This window comes from Scyliorhinus torazame, chromosome 7, assembly GCF_047496885.1.
Source record: "Scyliorhinus torazame isolate Kashiwa2021f chromosome 7, sScyTor2.1, whole genome shotgun sequence".
Classification (NCBI taxonomy): Eukaryota; Metazoa; Chordata; class Chondrichthyes; order Carcharhiniformes; family Scyliorhinidae; genus Scyliorhinus; species Scyliorhinus torazame.
In genome coordinates, this window is record NC_092713.1 from 13,011,530 (window position 1) to 13,033,533 (window position 22,004).

The 22,004-nt window shown below is 54.7% G+C and overlaps 1 protein-coding gene and 1 long non-coding RNA gene across 4 annotated transcripts in view; one reads left to right on the forward strand and one right to left on the reverse strand.

Moving 5' to 3' along the window:
• Window positions 1-22,004, reverse strand: part of LOC140426041 (uncharacterized) — a 79,429-nt gene that overhangs the window by 33,173 nt on the left and 24,252 nt on the right. The window contains exon 2 of the long non-coding RNA XR_011948111.1: window positions 21,021-21,071. This is a non-coding gene — a long non-coding RNA (uncharacterized lncRNA). The remainder of the gene's footprint in view (window positions 1-21,020; window positions 21,072-22,004) is intronic.
• The window catches only part of LOC140426040 (di-N-acetylchitobiase-like), a 60,336-nt gene that overhangs the window by 17,713 nt on the left and 20,619 nt on the right, over window positions 1-22,004 (forward strand). For all 3 annotated transcript variants that reach the window (XM_072510341.1, XM_072510342.1, XM_072510340.1), the window contains exons 4-6: window positions 5,737-5,908; window positions 5,992-6,089; window positions 9,109-9,270. In XM_072510341.1, coding sequence (XP_072366442.1) covers window positions 5,737-5,908; window positions 5,992-6,089; window positions 9,109-9,270 — 432 coding nt within the window. The remainder of the gene's footprint in view (window positions 1-5,736; window positions 5,909-5,991; window positions 6,090-9,108; window positions 9,271-22,004) is intronic.

The window sequence follows — 22,004 nt, forward strand, 5'->3', positions numbered from 1 at the left end:
ACATGATGGTCTCTCAAACACCACTCTGAAAAATACATGATTTAAAACTTTCTAACAATGCTTTCCATCAGCCGTTTGCATCAATAATCCACTACTGGCTCTTCAACTATCCTGTCAAAGAAAGACTCGGCTCCACTTTTAACAAGAAATTCATTTATCATGAATTGCAACATGCATCCAAAACGTTACACAGACTCAGGTACTCAGTCCCCAACCAAATACTACTGCTTCAAAAACTGGAACGAAGGACACCAAACCTTACAATTGCTTCAGGTGTGTGGCTTGGCTGAAAGCAGCCTCATCAGGGGCGAAATTCTCCCGAAACGGCGCGATGTCCGCCGACTGGCGCCCAAAATGGCGCCAATCAGACGGGCATCGCGCCGCCCCAAGGGTGCGGAATGCTCCGCATCTTTGGGGGCCGAGCCCCAACATTGAGGGGCTAGGCCGACGCCGGAGGAATTTCCGCCCCGCCAGCTGGCGGAAACGGCCTTTGTTGCCCCGCCAGCTGGCGCGGAAATGACATCCCCGGGCGGCGCGTGAGCGTCAGCGGCCGCTGACAGTTTCCCACGCACGCGCAGTGGAGGGAGTCTCTTCCGCCTCCGCCATGGTCTCCACCGTGGCGGAGGCGGAAGGGAAAGAGTGCCCCCAAGGCACAGGTCCACCCGCGGATCGGTGGGCCCCGATCGCGGGCCAGGCCACCGTGGGGGCACCCCCCGGGGCCAGATCGCCCCGCGACCCCCCCCCAGGACCCCGGAGCCCGCCCACGCCGCCTTGTCCCGCCGTTCAAAAGGTGGTTTAATCCACGCCGGCGGGACAGGCAATTTATCGGCGGGACTTCCATCCGGGCCGGGCCGGAGAATCCAGCGGGGGGGGCCCACCAACCGGCGCGGCCCGATTCCCGCCCCCGCCGAATATCCGGTACCGGAGACTTCGGCAACTGGCGGGGGCGGTATTCACGGCAGCCCCCGCCGATTCTCCAACCTGGCGGGGGGCCGGAGAATGACGCCCCAGATCATCTCTTCCCAGGTCAGAGTTTCAGCTTCCAGAAACAGCATTTTGTTCAAAGCCAGTTCCTCGTTGATCCTTTTCACTTGAATATTCCTGGAGCGTTTTTTTTAATTCTTTAGTTTCGAGAATGAACAGTCCTCTCGTTCCTCTCGAGCTTGCTTTCGTGCACCATACTCCATTGGGGTGGCACAGTGGTTGGCACTGCTTCCTCACAGCGCCAGGGACTCAAGTTCAATTCCAACCTTGGGTGACTGTGTGGAGCCTGCATGTTCTCCCAGGGTCTGCATGGGTTTCGTCCGGGTGCTCAGGTTTCCACCCCAGTCCAAAGATGTGCAGGTGCTGTTAGGGGCTGTTTAGCACAGGGCTAAATCGCTGGCTTTGAAAGCAAACCAAGGCAGGCCAGCAGCACGGTTCAATTCCCGTACCAGCCTCCCCGAACAGGCGCTGGAATGTGGCGACTGGGGGCTTTTCACAGTAACTTCATTTGAAGCCTACTTGTGACAATAAGCGATTTTCATTTCAGGTTAGGTGTATTGGCCATGTATTAGTGTTAGTGTCCAATGTTTTTTTTGCTTTTGGCAGAGCTCAAAGCTGTTCACCTTCTTACTCCTTAGCTCCAACTGCCATAAATCCAGCTAAATTTAACTCAAAAAGCATTCCTACTTTCATCGATTTCACAGAATTTACAGTGCAGGAAGAGGCCATTTGGCCCATTGAGTCCGCACCGGCATTTGGAAAGAGCACCCTAACCAAGCCCACACCTCCACCCTATTCCCGGAACACAGTAACACCACCCCACCTTTTGTACACTAAGGGCAATTTAGCATGGCCAATTCACCTCACCTGCAAACCTTTGGACTTGTGGGAGGAAACCGGAGCACCCGGAGGAAACCCACGCAGACACGGGGAGAACGTGCAGACTCCGCACAGACAGTGACCCAAGCTGGGAATCGAACCTGGGACCCTGGAGCTGTGAAGCAACTGTGAAAGATGTACCTGTAAAGGTGACCCTGGTTACTAAGCAATAGCTTTACTTCTCCCAGCTTCTTTACTTTTCCTGACATAACCCTCTCTAAGCACAATGGAATCACAGTTTGAACTAAAACCAAAAACCCCTGGAAACATACACTTTTGTCTCACATGAATCTAACTGTAGGTTAACCTTTCCTTTTACAGCAATACTACATGACACCCAGTTAAATCTACACCTGATTTCTAATATTCAACAATACAAATATAAATCCCTTAAAAACCTCTGTTTTCCTGACATCTCCAAGAGGTGCTTGGCAGCATCACATTGACTGAACAAGCTGAGTCATAAAGGACACAGACCTTAGCCCGGGTCTGTGGCAAGTCACAAGGGAACCAACAAGAGGATGCTACATAACCTCATCCTCACTGAACCTCGTGGGATTGGTAGGCATGACCACCGTACAGTGGAGACAAAGGGCGCAATTTAACCAAAAAGTTTCAAAGAGCGGGAACAGCCACGAGCTTCCCGATGCTCAGCCCAGCGAGGTCCCTCCTGCAATAAAACATTGATTGGTCCACTTAATGAGCCCCGACGGGCATCTGCCCGCAAATCATGGTACCGCCAGCTGATTCGCCAGGACCGCGCTCGCCAGCCCCCCACTAACAAGGAAGAGCAGCACTTAAACCGACACTGCACAGCCAACCCCACTCAGACCGTAGCCATGCTGCCGGGGTAACCAGCCCCAGGGTTTGGTGATGCCGACCTGGGCAGATTGTTGGACACGGCGGAGGCCAGACGGGATGCCCTGTTCCCCCTGTTGGAGCGAGAAGGGGGTGTGGAGGTTGAGGAGTGGGGGAATGACCTATGTGGGGCAGGCGAGGATACGAGGGCCTCCCTGGCACTCCGGGCTTGTCAGACCCTCGCCGCTCCCACCCTTTGGCTGGTCCTGTGTGTCCTCCTGATCTGGCGGCTCCTTCTCCTCATCCTCCGAGGTGGCCACATATTCCTGCCACTCCACCTCCAGCACTTCGCCCTTCTGCTAGGCCAGGGTGTGGAGGACACAGCAGACCACCACAAAGTGGGTGACCCTCTGCAGGATATACTGCAGGGCACTACCTGAGTGGTCGAAGCATCGGAACTGCATTTTAAGGAGTCCGATGCCCTGCTCCGTGACATGGGCTGTCAGGGAAGGACACATGTGAAATTTGGAACTTGTTCAAGGAACAGGTGCTACGTGTCCTTGATATGTATGTCCCTGTCAGGCAGGGAAGAGATGGTCGAGTGAGGGAACCATGGTTGACAAGAGAGGTTGAATGTCTTGTTAAGAGGAAAAAGGAGACTTATGTAAGGCTGAGGGAACAAGGTTCAGACAGGGCATTGGAGGGATACAAGATAGCCAGGAGGGAACTGAAGAAAGGGATTAGGAGAGCTAAGAGAGGGCATGAACAATCTTTGGCGGGTAGGATCAAGGAAAACCCCAAGGCCTTTTACACATATGTGAGAAATATGAGAATGACTAGAGCGAGGGTAGGTCCGATCAAGGACAGTAGCGGGAGATTGTGTATTGAGTCTGAAGAGATAGGAGAGGTCTTGAACGAGTACTTTTTTTCTGTATTTACAAATGAGAGGGGCGATAGTGTTGGAGAGGACAGTGTGAAACAGATTGGTAAGCTCGAGGAAATACTTGTTAGGAAGGAAGATGTGTTGGGCATTTTGAAAAACTTGAGGATAGACAAGTCCCCCGGGCCTGACGGGATATATCCAAGGATTCTATGGGAAGCAAGAGATGAAATTGCAGAGCCGTTGGCAATGATCTTTTCGTCCTCACTGTCAACAGGGGTGGTACCAGGGGATTGGAGAGTGGCGAATGTCGTGCCCCTGTTCAAAAAAGGGACTAGGGATAACCCTGGGAATTACAGGCCAGTTAGTCTTACTTCGGTGGTAGGCAAAGTAATGGAAAGGGTACTGAAGGATAGGATTTCTGAGCATCTGGAAAGACACTGCTTGATTAGGGATAGTCAGCACGGATTTGTGAGGGGTAGGTCTTGCCTTACAAGTCTTATTGAATTCTTTGAGGAGGTGACCAAGCATGTGGATGAAGGTAAAGCAGTGGATGTAGTGTACATGGATTTTAGTAAGGCATTTGATAAGGTTCCCCATGGTAGGCTTCTGCAGAAAGTAAGGAGGCATGGGATAGTGGGAAATTTGGCCAGTTGGATAACGAACTGGCTAACCGATAGAAGTCAGAGAGTGGTGGTGGATGGTAAATATTCAGCCTGGATCCCAGTTACCAGTGGCGTACCGCAGGGATCAGTTCTGGGTCCTCTGCTGTTTGTGATTTTCATTAATGACTTGGATGAGGGAGTTGAAGGGTGGGTCAGTAAATTTGCAGACGATACGAAGATTGGTGGAGTTGTGGATAGTGAGGAGGGCTGTTGTCAGCTGCAAAGAGACATAGATAGGATGCAGAGCTGGGCTGAGAAGTGGCAGATGGAGTTTAACCCTGAAAAGTGTGAGGTTGTCCATTTTGGAAGGACAAATATGAATGCGGAATACAGGGTTAACGGTAGAGTTCTTGGCAATGTGGAGGAGCAGAGAGATCTTGGGGTCTATGTTCATACATCTTTGAAAGTTGCCACTCAAGTGGATAGAGCTGTGAAGAAGGCCTATGGTGTGCTCGCGTTCATTAACAGAGGGATTGAATTTAAGAGCCGTGAGGTGATGATGCAGCTGTACAAAACTTTGGTAAGGCCACATTTGGAGTACTGTGTACAGTTCTGGTCGCCTCATTTTAGGAAGGATGTGGAAGCTTTGGAAAAGGTGCAAAGAAGATTTACCAGGATGTTGCCTGGAATGGAGAGTAGGTCTTACGAGGAAAGGTTGAGGGTGCTAGGCCTTTTCTCATTAGAACGGAGAAGGATGAGGGGCGCCTTGATAGAGGTTTATAAGATGATCAGGGGAATAGATAGAGTAGACAGTCAGAGACTTTTTCCCCGGGTGGAACAAACCATTACAAGGGGACATAAATTTAAGGTGAAAGGTGGAAGATATAGGAGGGATATCAGAGGTAGGTTCTTTACCCAGAGAGTAGTGGGGGCATGGAATGCACTGCCTGTGGAAGTAGTTGAGTCGGAAACATTAGGGACCTTCAAGCAGCTATTGGATAGGTACATGGATTACGGTAAAATGATATAGTGTAGATTTATTTGTTCTTAAGGGCAGCACGGTAGCATTGTGGATAGCACAATGCTTCACAGCTCCAGGGTCCCAGGTTCGATTCCGGCTTGGGTCACTGTCTGTGCGGAGTCTGCACGTCCTCCCCGTGTCTGCGTGGGTTTCCTCCGGGTGCTCCAGTTTCCTCCCACAGTCCAAAGATGTGCAGGTTAGGTGAATTGGCCAATGATAAATTGCCCTTAATGTCCAAAATTGCCCTTGGTGTTGGGTGGAGGTGTTGAGTTTGGGTAGGGTGCTCTTTCCAGGAGCCGGTGCAGACTCAAAGGGCCGAATGGCCTCCTTCTGCACTGTAAATTCAATGATAATCTATGATTAATCTAGGACAAAGGTTCGGTACAACATCGTGGGCCGAAGGGCCTGTTCTGTGCTGTATTTTCTATATTCTATGCCGGGCATCGTTGCATCGGTCACCAGCATCCATGCTGGTGTCATTAGAACCATGCACCGGTACTATGAATACCAGTTATAGTCAAGATGTGGTTTGAGATTAAATTAACATTTTGTTATATTCTGGCCCTCAGATTATAATAGACGTGCCCTGGTCTCCTCATTGTCGTGATGATCGATGCTATGATTATGCAGCAATTGGAAGCTCGTGTGACTTCTTAGTTGTGATGTCCTTTGATATGCAGAGTCAAATGTGGGATGAGTGTTTTGCAAAAGCAAATGCTCCCTATGACCACACTTATACAGGTATGTCCAACAAAACATTTTGGTTAAGAGTGTCCGGCCTATATCAATATTAGCCTAAAATGGTCACATTTTTGTCCATTTAGGTCTTTCTGCTTATATTAATCTGGGTATTGATTCCGGAAAACTGGTAATGGGAGTTCCATGGTATGGTTATGACTATCCTTGCAAGCATTTCTTTGAGGTAAGGACAAATGATTAATTTGCATTGTGCACAAAATGGGAGTGAATTAGTACATCTGAAGTGCATGTTAATTGGGTGAAGGTGGTTCAATGTTAATGTCACTGGGCTAGTGACCCAGAGGCCCAGGCTAATGTTCTGGGGGCAATGAGCCAAATCCCACCCAAGTCGCTGGTAGAATCTAAATTCAATATCATTTGGAAGCTAACGCTTATCTCAGTAATGGTGACCATGAAGCTATAACTAATTATTCTAAAAGCTTTCTGCTTCATTAATGTCCCTCAGGGAAGAGAATCTGCCATCATAGAGGCTCCATAAATATCCCCATCTTCAACGATGGAGGAGGTGAGCACATCTGAGGAAAAGACCAGGCTGAAGCATTTGCAATAATCTTCAGCCAAAAGTGCTGAGTGAATGATCCATCTCGGTCTCCTCCGGAGTTCCCCAGCATCACAAATGTCGTTCTTCAGTCAATACAATTCACTCCACGCGATATCAAGAAACGGCTGAAAGCACTGGATATTGCAAAAGCTCTGGGCCCTGACAATATTCCGACATTAGGACTGATGACTCGTGCTCCAGAACTTGCTGCACCTCTAGCCAAGCTGATCTAGTACAGCTGCAACACTGAAATTCACCCGGCAGTGGAAAATTGTCCTGTACCCAAAAAGCAGGACCAATCCAACCCATCCAATTATCACCCTATCAGTCTACTCTCAATCATCAGTAAAGTGTTGGAAGGGGCATCAAGTAGCACTTACTCGGCAATAACCTGCTCACTCACGTTCAGTTTGCGTTGCGCCAGGGTCACTCAGCTCCTGATCTTATTACAGCCTTGGACCAAAATTGGACGACAGAGCAAAAGAGCTGAACTTCAGAGGTGAGGTGAGGCGACTGCCCTTGACATCAAGGCAGCATTTGATCAAGTGTGGCATCAAGGAGCCCGAGCAAAACTGGAGTCAATGAGAATCAGAGGGAAACCTCTCTGCTGGTTGGAGTCATACCTGGCACAAAGGAAGATGGTTGTGGTGGTTGGAGGTCAGTTATCTCAGTCCCAGGACATCACTGCAGAAGTTCCTCAGGATAGTGTCCTCAGCCCAGCCATCTTCAGCTGCTTCATCAATGACCTTCCTTCCAACATAAGGTCAGATGTGGGGATAATCGCTAATGATTGCATAATGTTTGGCATCACGTGTGACCCCTCAGACACTGAAGCAGTCTATGTGCAAATGCAGCAAGACCTGGACAATATCCAGGCTTGGGCTGACAAGTGGCAAGTTACATTCACGCCAGGCAATGACCATCTCCAATAAGAGAGAATCAAACCTTGACATTCAATGGCATTACCATCGCTGAATTCCCCCACTATCAGCATTCTGGGGGATATCATTGATCAGAAACTGAACTGGACTAGCCATATAAATACTGTGGCTGCAAGAGCAGGTCAGAGGTTAGGAATCCTGCAGCGAGTAACTCACACCCCAACTCCTCAAAGCCAGTCAACCATCTACAAGGCGCAAGTCAGGAGTGTGGTGGAACACTCTCTGCTTGCCTGGGTCAGTGCAGACTAACAACACTCAAGAAGCCCGACACCATCCAGGACAAAGCAGCCCCGCTTGATTGGCACCCCTTCCACAAATACTCAAACCCTTCACCACTGACGCACAACAGCAGCTGTGTGTACCATCTTCAAGATGCACTGCAGGAACTCACTAAGTCTCCTCAGGCAGCAAACCTACGACCACGCCCATCTAGAAAGACAAGGGCCACAGATACGTGGTTACCCCACCATCTTCAAGTTCCCCTCAAGTCACTCACCATCCTGACGAGAAATATATCGCCGTTCCTTCACTGTCACTGAGTCAAAATCCTGGATCTTCCCCCCCAATAGCACAGTGGGTGCACCTACACAACATGGTCTGCAGTAGTTCACGAAGACAGCTCACCACCACCTTCTCAAGGGTAATTAGGGATGGGCAACTAATGCTGGCCTGGTCCGGCTTTTTTTATTCGTTGATGGGACGTGGGCATTGCTGGCTGGGCCAGCATGTATTGCCCATCCCTAATTGCTCTTGAGGGCACAGTAAGAAGTCTTACAAAACCAGGTTAAAGTCCAACAGGTTTGTTTGGAATCACTTGCTTTCGGAGTCCTGATGAAGGAGCTGCGCTCCGAAAGCGAGTGATTCCAAACAAACCTGTTGGACTTTAACCTGGTGTTGTAAGACTTCTTACTGTGCTCATCCCAGTCCAACACCGGAATCTCACATCATGGCCCTTGAGGGACCAGTTAAGAGTGAACCACCTTGCTGTGGGTCTGGAGTCACATAATAATTATTATTATCACAAGTAGGCTTCAATGAAGTTACTGTCAAAAGCCCCTAGTCATGTAAGCCACACCTGGTAAGGATGACAGATTTCTTTCCCTAAAGGACATTAGTGAACCAGTTGGGTTTTTAAGACAATCAATAATGGTTTCAGGGTCATCATTCGACTTTTAATCCCAGATTTGTATTGAATTCAAATTTCACCATCTGCTGTGGTGGGATTTGAACCCAGGTCCCCAGAGCAGTACCCTGGGTTCCTGGTTTCCAGTCCAGTGACAATACCACTACCCCACCACATCCCCGTAACTGTGAAGGAATTTAAAAAACCTGTCTAATCAGAACATCTGATTACATTTTGGAACAGCACATTGGTTTTTTGCATTCTTCCACTGAGACGTTCCCTTAAATGCAGTCTTCCAGATTGTAAACCACATGTTTCTTAAATCTTTTCCCAAAGAGCAGGCTGGAGTAGTGTCTATTCTACCAATCAATTCGATGTTTGGTGATCTGAATTATCTAAAACCGGCCTTGATTCAATAACTCGTTATGCTTTTACCGAACAAAAATCAAACAATCTCAGGTGTGACATTTTCAATCAACCCTTTTGTGTCACGGCCAGTGCATGTGGAGATCAGTCAGGCGGCTAATACAACTTTGATTTTAACAGAATTCACAAGTACTATTTTCTCATCCCACAGCCTGGTCGATGCAAATTGGAGCCGGTTCCTTTCAGAGGAGCTCCTTGCAGTTCTGAAGTGGCGAAGAAGATTCCGTACAAAGACATCATGCAGGAGTTGCCCAAATCATTTACCGGCAGATACTGGGATGATAATTACAAATCGCCATTTTTTGTCTACAAGGTAGGACTATCGGTCAAAGCACAATGGAGACATGTGCATTTTAACATTGTTTAAATGGAAACATTGCAATGATTCATGATCCCGTATTCCCTGAGCAGGATTCACCGTTCCTGAGACTAAGTGTTGACACCAATGCAGAATCCATGGACTTCTACGCCAGAAATACTGGTGCCGCACCTGGACCTATTCCGCTACCGTTAAGTGGCTAGCACCGGCGCCATGTGGAACACAATCTATTCCAATGGGAAACGGTGCCGGATTCGCCAGTTTCGCGATTGACACCCAAAGGCTCACAAGCTGCAGCCGCATATAAACAGTTGGCGCCACCACACACACCATCCCAGCCAACAAGATGGCAGCGAGGAGAGCAGCCCCGAGGCTCACACACGCTGAGCTGGAGACACTGTTGGATGCGGTGGAGTGGCAGATGACCCTGTACCCCGGCCCGGAAAGGAAGTTGCCAGCTGTCACCGTTCATCGTGCCTGGGTGCAGGTGGCAGAGGCCTTGAGCGCAGTGGGAAACACCATCCGACAGTGCGGAAAAAACTGCACAACCTCCTCAAGATGGCCAGGCAGCAGTGTGCCCTTGGCACTAACCCCCCTCCTAAACACTCCCAAACCCCCACCCTGCACCACATGCGGGTACCCATACTGGCTGCCATGGTCGGGTGACTGGCCACTGAGGCCATCACCTACCCACCCCCTGGGCTGCATGCATCGAAATGTCTAACCCTGTTGTTTTATGTCGTCCCCCCCCCCGCCCCCCCGCCCGCTCCCCCCAGGAGAAGGCCGCGCACAACAGCCGGGAGCGGGAGAAGACAGGAGGGGGACCGCCGGACCTGCGGCCCCTCACCATGGCAGAGGGCCGTGGATGTGGATGGCGGCCCGGAGGAAAGGGAGGTCGCTAAGGGCGAGCTCGACCAACTGCAGGTGAGGAAGTGAGACTCTGTTTATTTGCGGTGCCCGCCCGCCCCCTACCGTCCCGTTCCCCGTGGCTCGCGGTCTAATGATGCATTTTGTATTGTGTCTTGCAGGACCTGCTGGAGATGGGGCGGGTCCATCTGGCGCCCCCAGCCAGTGGCACAACCAGAGTCCTCCCGTGAGCCGAGCAGTGATGGGAGCAGCTCGGACACCAACCTCCGCCCGAGACTCAAGAGACCCCGGAGCTCGGGTCGGAGGATGACAGTAATTTCCCATCACATCTGTCTCCAACACCCTCCACCATCCCAGAGACACTCACATCGGTTGGCCATATGAGTGAAGAAGCTCTTGGGACACTCTCTGGTGCTCACCACACAGTTGACCCGGTACAGCAAGTGGAGGTAGGAACTACCGAGTGGGGGGACTGACGGAGGGCAGGCCGACCCGGGGAACGAGCCGCCGTCCACACCCGCCTCGGGCTTCTGGAGCAGACAGTCCCATCGATTGTTGAGATGCAGTCACAGAGCCAGGGGTTGTCGGTGAGCATCCAGTACCTGCAAGTGCAATTGGAGGAGTTCATGTAGCAGCAGGAGGTGATGCCGACAATGCGTGCTACCCAGGGCCACACCACACGGGTGGCATCCACGGTGGAGGCATGGGGGTGACGATTCTGGCTATGGATCAGCATATCCAAGTCCTGGGACATTCTGTGCAGGTGCTGGCCGAAGCCCAGGACAGAGTTGCCGCCTCACAGGCAGCCATGCGTCAGAGCTACCTGGTCACTGCAGTGACGCCACTGAGCGTGGCCTAGTCACGGCAGGCCATGGCTGGGAATGTCTGCGGCATTGCCCAGGCTCCGGCCGGCATGCCACGACGCAGACACAGAAGGAGGTGGCCCAGTCCCAGAGAGAGATGGTACAGTCACTGGCTGACGTGACACAAACCCAGAAGGTGGTGGCACAGTCGCTGTGTGGTGTGGCACAGTCCGAGACGGAGATGGCCCACTCCCTGTGCTCCATGGCCACGAGCAAGCAGAACCTGGCCAAGAGCAGAGCGGGCTTCCAGGACTGGCAGTGGCAGGTGTCAGGGGAGCCTCAGGGGATAGCTCCACCCGCATCCCTGTCCCATAAAGTAGCCCGGGGACCATTGGGCACCCCGAAGGAGGAACAGCGCAGCACCTCGGATTCCACCCCCACACCCTTCCTGTCCCTGGCGCATCTGGTGAGCAGCGGGCAGAACAGGGCAGCGCTAGGGATACCCGAGCAGCAGCAGTAGCCGGACCCATCCAGGCCGGGTCACCCCAGAAGACGCCTGCCATGGGGGACCCTTATCGCAGGGCGGGAATCACAGCTGGCTGCCTCCACTCCTGCTGTACCGTCTGGCGAACCACCTAGACGTAACGTTAGGGCATGTAAGGCAGAAAGGTAGGGCATAGTTTAGTGATAGGGGCTAGGGCACAAACCTGTATCTATTTGTTCACAATAAATACCTAGTACCACTGTTACAACCTACCTCGGTGTTCTGTCTGATGGGTGTGAGGGGTGGGCTGGTCTGGGCAAGCCGAGGGGGTGGGGGGGAATGGGCGGACCCTGTGCTGGGCCTGTGTTCCCCACCCTCCTTTCCCCTCCCCCGACCAACCTCACCACCGCCACCCCAGCGATCCGATGACACCGTGTGATGGAATGGCCAGCTCGCATGCAGGGATCACCCAGACGGACGGAGGAAAGTGCTACCGTGGGCAGGAATCAGGCATCATCTACGATGCGGTGCGTCAGACCTCATTGCAGGGCGGGTTGTCATCATCCTCCATCCCATGCTGGTGTTACTGCCAGCCCAGGGCCCCCACCCCGTAGTGCGACAGGTATATACCACAGAGGGGTTTGCAGGCAGGGCGTGGCTGGGGGGGTGTGTGAGGGGATGCGGGGTTGGGATGCGGTGTCTGCGCCCCAGGCCAGTACCCCCGCTCTACCCCCCATCCTAGTTGGTGAACCTGGATGCGATAAGGGCAGCCCCTGCGCGTTAGAACATAGAACATAGAACAATACAGCGCAGTACAGGCCCTTCGGCCCACGATGTTGCACCGAAACAAAAGCCATCTAACCTACACTATGCCATTATCATCCATATGTTTATCCAATAAACTTTTAAATGCCCTCAATGTTGGCGAGTTCACTACTGTAGCAGGTAGGGCATTCCACGGCCTCACTACTCTTTGCGTAAAGAACCTACCTCTGACCTCTGTCCTATATCTATTACCCCTCAGTTTAAAGTTATGTCCCCTCGTGCCAGCCATATCCATCCGCGGGAGAAGGCTCTCACTGTCCACCCTATCCAACCTGATCATTTTGTATGGCCCAAGCGCACAAGTCATGCAGCCTCCCGTGCCTGCCTGGGCTCTATATCCGACCCACTCTCTCCCTCCTCCGGATCCTCCTCGTCGGACAAGGCCTGGCGTTCCTCTTCCTCCTGCACATCGCACCCGCTGCTGTACAATGTTGTGGAGATGCAGCAGGCCACAATGATGCAGGCGACACTCTCAGCATCATACTGGAGGGCACCTCCAGAGCGGTCCATCTGAACCACATCTTTCATAAATAAATAACCTTTATTCTCACAAGTAGGCTTACATTAACACTGCAATGAAGTTACTGTGAAAAGCCCCTAGTCGCCACATCCGGCGCCTGTTGGGGTACATAGAGGAAGAATTCAGAATTCTCAGCTGGTACGGGATTTGAACCCGCGTTGCTGACCTTGTTTTGCATCGCAAACCAATTGTCTAGCCCATTAAGCTAAACCAGCCCTGTGCAGCTAAACCTGCCCTGTGCAATTAAACCAGCCCAGTGCAGTTAAACCAGCCCTGTGCAGCTAAACCTGCCCTGTGCAATTAAACCAGCCCAGTGCAGTTAAACCAGCCCTGTGCAGTTAAACCAGCCCTGTGCAGCTAAACCTGCCCTGTGCAGCTAACCCAGCCCTGTGCAGTTAAACCAACCCTGTGCAGCTAAACCAGCCCTGTGCAGTTAAACCAGCCCTTTGCAGCTAAACCTGCCCTGTGCAGCTAAACCAGCCCTGTGCAGCTAAACCAGCCCTTTGCAGTTAAACCTGCCCTGTGCAGCTAAACCAGCCCTGTGCAGCTAAACCAGCCCTGTGCTCAGCATCTTTAGGAGGCCGAAGCACTGATTGATCACACTCCTGTCGCTGTATGGGTGTCAGTGTAGCGGGTATCCATGTCGGTCAGTGGCCTCCGGATAGGCATCAGCAGCCACGACCACAGCGGATAATCCCTGTTACCCAGGAGTCAACCCCCCAATCGGGGGGTGTCTCGAACATGTCAGGACTCATCGAATGTGCCAGGAAGAGGGCGTCGTGCACACGGCCCGGGTATCGGGCGCAGAGGTGAATGATGCGCAGCTGATGATCACTTATCAGCTGCACTTTCATCGAGTGGAATCCCTTTTGATTGGTGTAGAATGACCTGTCGTCTGTAGGTACCCATAGGGCGCAATGTATCCCGTCGATCAGCCCCTGGACCTGCAGCATCCCATCGATGGCAGCGAACCCCACTGCCTGGGCATCCTGGTGCTCGGTCCACACTGACATAGATGTATTGTTCCACCTGAGCATACAGGGACTCCGTGACGGCGCGGATGCACCTGTGCACCGAGGTCTGTGAGATCCCTGACAGGTCCCCACTCGGCGACTGAAAGGACCCCATCGTATAGAGGTTCAGGGCGACCGTCACCTTGAATGCGACTGGGAGCAGGTGGCCTCCCCCATGCCCCCGCGGTGCCACATCTGGCAGATATGTCGTACTGTCTCTCTGCTCAGCCGGAGTCTTCGACGGCATGCCCGGTCTGGCAGGTCCTCGAATGACAGGTGCTGTCGGTACACGAGTCCTAATGTAGCACCTCCTTGGCACCTCCTCCTCCTCGGACTCCCTCTCCATCCTGGGTGGCTGCCACTTGCCCCTCTGCTGCACACACTTCTGCTGCCTGCTTCACTCTCAGCTGCTGCCTGCTCCGCTGCTGCCCGCTCCACCGCTGTCGCTTCCTCCTCCTCCTTGAGCAGCGGCAGCTCATACAGCCTCAGGGCACCCCAAGGGCTGTGGCGACCAGCAGGAAGGCCACCATTACAGACAGAGATACATAGGTTCATAGAAGATATGAGCAGGAGGAGGCCTTTTGGCCCTTCGAGCCTGCTCTACCATTTATCACGACCATAGCTGATCATCCAACTCAATAGCCTAATCCTGCTTTCTCCCCATCGCCTTTGATTCCATTCTCCCCAAGTGCTATATCCAGCCGCCTCTTGAATATATTCAAAGTTTTAGCATCAAGTACTTCCTGTGGTAATGAATTCCACAGGCTCACCACTCTGTGTGAAGAAATGTCTCCTTATCTCTGTCTGAAATGGTTTACCCTGAATCCTCAGACTGTGTCCCCTGGTTCTGGACATACCCATCATTGGGAACATCTTCCCTGTATCTACCCTGTCTAGTCCTGTTAGAATTTTATAAGTCTCTATGAGATCCCCCTCATTCTTCTGAACTCCAGCGAGAACAATCCCAACCTAGTCAATCTCTCCTCGTATGACAGTCCCGTCATCCCTGGAATCAGTCTGGTAATCCTTCGCTGCACTCCCATTGCTGGTTGAATTCCAATATCCATTGTCTACAGGGGGTGAAAGGACGACATGTTAGCCTGGTGTGTACCCCCATGCCCAACCAGGTCCATCGGGCTACATGGTGGCACTGTGGGATCCGCCCCCGCATGTCCCTTACCCCCCCCCCATCCCCGGGGGCACCCATACAGTCAGTGGCACACTGCAGAACCAGGGACCAAGGTGGGTCGTCAGCAGGTGCGCAGTAAGGTGGCTGCCGTAATGGTGATCGATGCCCGGCCACCGCCCCAGATCCGTGGGGGAGGGGGTGGCAGGGATCATCCCTGCCACTCGGCCTCCACCCGCCCCCATCTCCCCTGGCCCTGCAGGGCCTCTCCCACCTTAGCCAGCCTGGCCAGTCATTGGCCCTGCAGCCTGCAGTAGCTCCTCCCCATGCCCTAACTCCTCTTTCTCGTTCCCTCCGCAGCCGCCACACCGATTTCATGATTTTTAAAAGCACAAGTGAACTGCGCCGTTGGGAACTCAGCCCATCGGAGGCGGAGAATCACGGAGGCCCCAGAGAATACCTGGGTGGGCCCGTAATGACATCCAAACGGTGTTTACTGTACGTGCGTTCCGGAACACACTGACACCGCTGTCAAGGTGACGGAGAATAGCAATTTGGCGTCAAATGGGCGCGTGCAGCGATTTTGATGTCGATACCGATTATCCGTCCAATCGCCTTTTGCGATTTTGCCATCGGTCAATGGAGAATCCAGCCCCCTTTGTCTCGGACCCAGCAAAGCTCAAGATAAGTTAGTACAGTGGAAAATGTGTGAATTGACAAGAAAATGGGAGTTGATAAGAAAAAGACCTAAACCAGTTCGGTTTTTTTAAACATTGGCCGAAATTCTCTGTCTGGGAGACTATGGCGGGATACAACTTCAGCTGACGGTGGAAGCCGGGCGGTAAATGGGGGTGGAACACCGGAGCAGAGCACACCCCCTCTGCGGCCAGCCCGGACCAGCCCTCACACCCATCTGACAGAGCACCGAGGCAGATTGTAACAGGAGGAACAGTTGATTAATGTGACAACATCTTTATCAAGATATGTGAAAATGAAAATCACTTATTGTCACAAGTAGGCTTCAAATGAAGTTACTCTGAAAAGCCCCTAGTCGCCACATTCCGGCGCCTGTTCGGGGAGGCTGGCACGGGAATTGAACCGTGCTGCTGGTCTGCCTTAATCTGCTTTCAAAGCCAGCGATTTAGCCCTGTGCTAAACCAGCCCCTGGATAATCGCTTATTGTCACAAGTAGGCTTCAATGAAGTTACTGTGAAAAGCCCCTAGTCGCCACATTCCAGCGCCTGTTCAGGGAGGCGGGTATGCTGGCATTGTTCTGCATTGCAAGCCAGCTATTTAGCCCTCTGTGCTAAACTGGCCCCTATGTGCCCGAGCCCCTCTCACTAAACTGCACCTTTGCCAACTTAACTGGTGTTGAATCCCGCCCTGTGACCTGGGTCCCCGTTGGCGGCCGTCTTCTTTTACGACGATGCCTGGCCTGGTCCGGCTGCTGCTCGCGGAACCTAGGTGGCGTGGTGCCCCCCTTTTCTGCCCGCTGCCCACCAGATGCAGCAGGGTCAGCAGCGGGAGAGTCGGAGGTGCTGCGGTGTTCTGGCACTTCCCGTGAGGGAGTCACCAGCACGGGCCCCATCACCTCCTCCTCCATTGGGGTGCCCGGTGGTCCCGGGCTACTCCATGGGACAGGAGGAGAATGGAGCTATCCTCTGAAGCTCCACGCCACGTGGCGCTGCCAATCCTGGAGGTCAGCTCTCGTCTTGGTCAGGGTCTGCACGCTCACGGCCATGGAGCACAGGGATTGGACCACCTCAATCTGGGACTGCGCCACATCAGCCGTGACTGCGCCATCTCCCTCTGGGATTGGGCCACCTCCCCATGAGTCTGCCACATCAGCCAGGGCCTGGACATTGCCGCCGATGATCTCACCCATGGCCCGATGTGAGTGTACCACGCTCAGGAGCGCCGCTGCAATGTTCAGGTGGCACTGACACGTGGCAGCCCAGGATTTGGGCTGTGGCTGTGTGCCTGCCCCATTACAGGCGGATCCTGCAAGACACAAGGCAAGATCCTTGGGGTTAGTGGGAGTGATGGAGAGGTGGTGTGGGGGTGAGGGTGGTGTGGGGGTGAGGGTGGGAGTGAGAATAGTGTGGGGGTGAGGGTGGTCTGGGGGTGATGTTGGTGTGGAGGTGAGGGTGGTGTGGGGGTGAGGGTGGTATGGGGGTAAGGGTGGTGTGGGGGTAAGGGTGGTGTGGGGGTGAGGGTGGTGTGGAGGTGAGGGTGTGTGGTGGTGAGGGGGTTAGGGTGGGGGTGAGGGTGGTGTGGGGGTGAGGGTGGTGTGGAGGTGAGGGTGATGTGGAGGTGAGGGTGGTGTGGGGATGAGGGTGGTGAGGGGGTTAGGGTGGGTGCGAGGGTGGTGTGGAGGTGAGGGTAGTGTGAGGGTGGGGAGGTGAGGGGTTTAGGGTGGGGGTGAGGGTGGTGTGGGGGTGAGGGTGGTGTGGGGGTGGGGATGGTGAGGGGGTTAGAGTGGGGGTGAGGGTGGTGTGGGGGTGAGGGTGGTGTGGGGGTGAGGGTGGTGGGGGTGAGGGTGGTGTGGGGGTGAGGGAGTGAGGATGGTGTAGAGGTGAGAGTGGTGTGGAGGTGAGAGAGGTGTGGGGGTGAGGGTGGTGTGGGGGTGAGGGTGGTGTGGGGGTGAGGGTGGTGAGGGGGTGAAGGTGGTTAGGGGGTGAGGGTAGTGTGGGGGTGAGGGTTGTGTGGGGCTGAGGGTGGTGTGGGGGTAAGGGTGGTGTGGTGGTGAGTGTGGTGTGGGGGTGAGGGTGGTGAGGGGGTTAGGGTGGGGGTGAGGGTTGTGTGGGGGAGAGGGTGGTGTGGAGGTGAGGGTGGTGTGGGTGTGAGGGTGGTGTGGGGGTGAGGGTGGTGTGGGGGTGAGGGTGGTGTGGGAGTGAGGGTGGTGAGGGGGTTAGGGTGGAGTGAGGGTGGTGTGGGGGTAGGGTAGGGTGAGGGTGGTGTGGAGGTGAGGGTGGTGTGGAGGTGAGGGTGATGTGGGGCTAGGGTGGGGGTGAGGGTGGTGTGGAGGTGTGGGTGGTGTTGGGGTGAGGGTGGTGTGGGGGTGAGGCTGGTGTGGGGGTGAGGGTGGGGGTGAGGGTGGTGTGGAGGTGAAGATGGTGTGGGGGTGAGGGTGGGGGTGAGGGTGGTGTTGGGGTGAGGGTCGTGTGTGGGTGAGGGTGGTGTGGGGGTAAGGCTGGGGGTGAGGGTGGTGTAGGGGTGAGGCTGGGGTGAGGGTGGTGTGGCGGTGTGTCTGTGCGTGAGGGTGGTGTGGAGGTGTGGGTGGTGTGGGGGTGTGGGGGGTGAGGGTGAGGGTGGTGTGGGAGTGAGGGTGGGGGTGAGGGTGGTGTGGGGGTGCGGGTGAGGGTGGTGTGAGGGTGTTGTGGGGGTGATGGTGGGCGTGAGGGTGTTGTGGGGGTGAGGGTGGTGTGGGGGTGAGGATGGGGGTGGTGTGGGGGTGAGGGAGGTGTGGGGGTGAGTGTTGTGGGGGTGAGGGTGGTGTGGGGGTGAGAGTAGGGGTGAGGGTGGTGTGGGGGTGAGTGTGGTGTGGGGTTGAGGGTGCGGGTGAGGGTGGTGTGGGGGTGAAGGTGTTGTGGGGGTGAGGGTGGTGAGGGGTTGAGGGGGGTGTGGGGGTGAGGGTGGGGGTGAGGGTGGTGTGGGGGTGAGGGTGGTGTGGGGGTGAGGGTGTTGTGGGGGTGAGGGTGGTGTGGGGGTGAGGGTGGGGTGGGGGTGAAGGTGGTGTGGTGTTGAGGGTGGGGTGGGGTGGTGTTGAGGGTGGTGTGGGGGTGAGGGTATGGGAGAGGGTGGTGTGAGGGTGAGGGTGGGGGTGAGGGTGGTGTGGGGATGAGGGTGGTGTGGGGGTGAGGGTGGGGGTGAGGGTGTTGTGGGGGTGAGGGTGTTGTGGGGGTGAGGGTGGTGTGGGGGTGAGAGTGGGGGTGAGGGTGGTGTGGGGGTGAGGGTGGTGTGGGGGTGAGGGTGGGGGTGAGGGTGGTGTGGGGGTAAAGGTGTTGTGGGGGCTAGGGTGGTGAGGGGTTGAGGGTGGTGTGGGCGTGAGGGTGGGGGTGAGGGTGGTGTGGGGGTGAGGGTGGTGTGGGGGTGAGGGTGGTGTGGTGTTGAGGGTGGGATGGGGGTGGGGTGGGGGTGAGGGTAGGGTAGTGTTGAGGGTGGGGGTGAGGGTGGGGGTGAGGGTGGTGTGGGGGTGAGGGTGGGGTGAGGGTGGTGTGGTGTTGAGGGTGGGGTGGTGTTGAGGGTGGGGTGGGGTGGGGTGGGGGTGAGAGTGGGGGTGAGGGTGTTGTGGCGGTGAGGGTGGGGGAGCGGGAGGTGTGAGGGTGAGGGTGGGGGTGAGGGTGGTGTTGCGGGGGGTTGACACACATGGCATGGGAACCGCAACTTAGCGGGGTGTCACTTCTTCGCCCGAGGCTGATCTCCAACCTGGCGGCTGCCCTTTCCGTGGGCCATCCGTCGACCACGTCCAGGTCCCGGTCCTCGGTCACAGTGAGGGGCCGCAGGTCCGGTGGTCCTCCTCCAGTTTTTTTTCGCTCCTTACGTTTATGGGCAGCCTTCTCTTGTGGGGTGCGGGGAGGGAGCAGGAATGCACAGCGTTAGACAGTCCGAGGCATGCAGTCCAGGGGTGGGTAGATGGTGGCTTCAGTGGCCAAGGCATCCGGCCATGGCGGCTGAAATGGGTGCCGGCAGGTGCTGCAGAGTGGTGTTCTGCTGCCCTCCTGGTGGGGGGTACTGGTGTGTGGGAAGGGGGTTGGTGCCAGGGGCACAGCGCTGCCTACTTACCCTGGCCACGCTGAGGAGGTCGTGCAATTTTTTACTGCGTTGCTCGCCGGTCAAGATGGTGTAGCTGGTGGCGCTGACAGCCGCTACCATCTGCGTCCAGGCATGGCATGGGAAGGCGGGGCAGCCTCCTTACCGGGCCAGGGTACAGGGCGGTCCACCTCACTACGTTATCCAGGAGGGTCTCAAGCTCAGCGTCGGTGAATCGTGGGGCCGTGCGTCTTGGTGCCATCTTGTTAGCTGGGATAGTGTGTGTGAGGAGTGAAGTGTCAGCCTCCTGAGTGTGAATCGCCAATCCAGTGAATCCCACACCATTTCTCATTGGAACGGATTGTGTTCCACATGGCACCAGTGCCAGCCCCTCAACAGTGGCTCAATCGCTCCAGGTGTTTCGCCAGTTTTGTTGTCGTGGAAGTCCACAAATCCTGCCCCAGCACCCACACTTAGTCTCAGGAATGGAGAATCCGGTCTGGTGTTCTCCCACCTGGAGCTGAATTGCACCTGATTTGTGCTCATGCTGTGCCAATCCGGGGCCAATCAACTTTTTACATGGTGAGGATTGCGAGGGTTTCTTTGGGGAATCCGCTACTGGGCTGCCATTTTGAGCGGGCGACCCGATAACCGGGTGGCATGGCTGGGCTCCCTCCATCCCCGCAATGCAATTCAGCACCCCCGCCAGTGGCAACGCAATTCAACAGCTCCCTGCAGCACAATCCAGACCCCCTCCCCGGGATTTCATGGATCACCCCCAGCTTCCCCTCCCCTCAGTTCAGGGGTGACTTCGACCACTGCCCACACCCCCCAGCAGAGAACCCGATCTTAAAGACATACCATCCACAGGCCTCCTAAATAAAGAGACCCCCACAGAGACCTGCCAAATAAAGGGGGGTGCCACAGTGGTTGGCACTGTTGCCTCACAGCGCCAGGAACCCGCGTTCAATTTTAGCCTTGGGTCACTGTCTGTGCGGAGTCTGCACGTTCTCCCCGTGTCTGCGTGGGTTTCCTCCTGGTGCTCCACTTTCCGCCCACGGTCCAAAGATGTGCAGGTTAGGTGGATTGGCCATGATGAATTGACCCTTTGTGTCCAAAATGTTAGGTGGGGTATACTGGGTTATGGGGATAGGGTGGAGGTGTGGGCCTAGGTGGCGTGCTCTTTCAGAGGGTTTGTGCAGATTTGATGGGCCAAATGGCCTACTTCTATTCAATGACCCTTCCCACAGAGACCTCCTAATGAAAGAGACCGACCGAGATGCCCAGAAGAGAGGCTCCTGTCTGGAAACTAGAGAGACAAAGGCAATGAGAAAGTCACTGCTTTAAAGCTCACCTGGATAATACACGTGCTGGCTCAGGCACAGGAAGCAGCACCTGTCAATTCCTGGAAAGAGAAAAACAGTCAGCTAGATTTAAACCCCTCCAGAGACCTTTGATCTGCAAGTCATTCCTTCATTTCTCTTTGATATTGATTTTACAAGGCTTTGATAGACAGCTCCCACACACATCCAGCTGTCAGCATTGTTCAGACATCTCCCTTCACGGTTGAGTAACTTTCAATTCCTCAACTGTGAAACTAACTGCAATGTTGATAAACATCAGCTATGAGTGACAGTTCCTGGACCACATCAAACTGAGTTAAATGCTTTCCAGAGAAAAATAGAAAATGGAAGCAGGAGGAGGTTATTGGCCCTTCGAGCCAGCTCCTCCATTCATTCTGATCGTGGCTGATCATCAAGTTCAATACCCTGATCCCGCCTTCCCCCCATATCCCTTGATCCCTTTAGACCCAAGAGCTATATCTAATTCCTTCATGAAATTACCACAACAATTTGGCCTCAACTACTTTCTGTGGTAGCGAATTCCACAGATTCACCACTCTCTGGGTGAAGAAATTTCTCCTCACCTCAGTCCTAAAAGGTTTACCCCTTAGCCTCAAACTATGACCCCTGGGCGGGATTCTCCGACCCCAACCCCCCCCGGGTCGGAGAACCGCCGGGGGGCGGCGTGAATCACGCCCCCGCTGGCCGCCGAATTCTCCGGCACCGGAGATTTGGCGGGGACGGAAATTGCGCCGCACCGGTCGCCGGGCCCCCCGCCAATTTGCCGGCCCGCGATGGGCCGAAGTCCCGCTGCTGGAATGCCTGTCCCGCCAGTGTGAGTTAAACCACCTCTCTTACCGGCGGGACCAGACGGCGCGAGCGGGCTCCGGGGTCTTGGGGGGGGGGGGGCGGGCGCGGGGCGATTTGGCCCCGGGGGAGTGCCCCCACAGTGACCAGGCCCGCGATCGGGGCCCACCGATCTTTTCCCTCTGCGT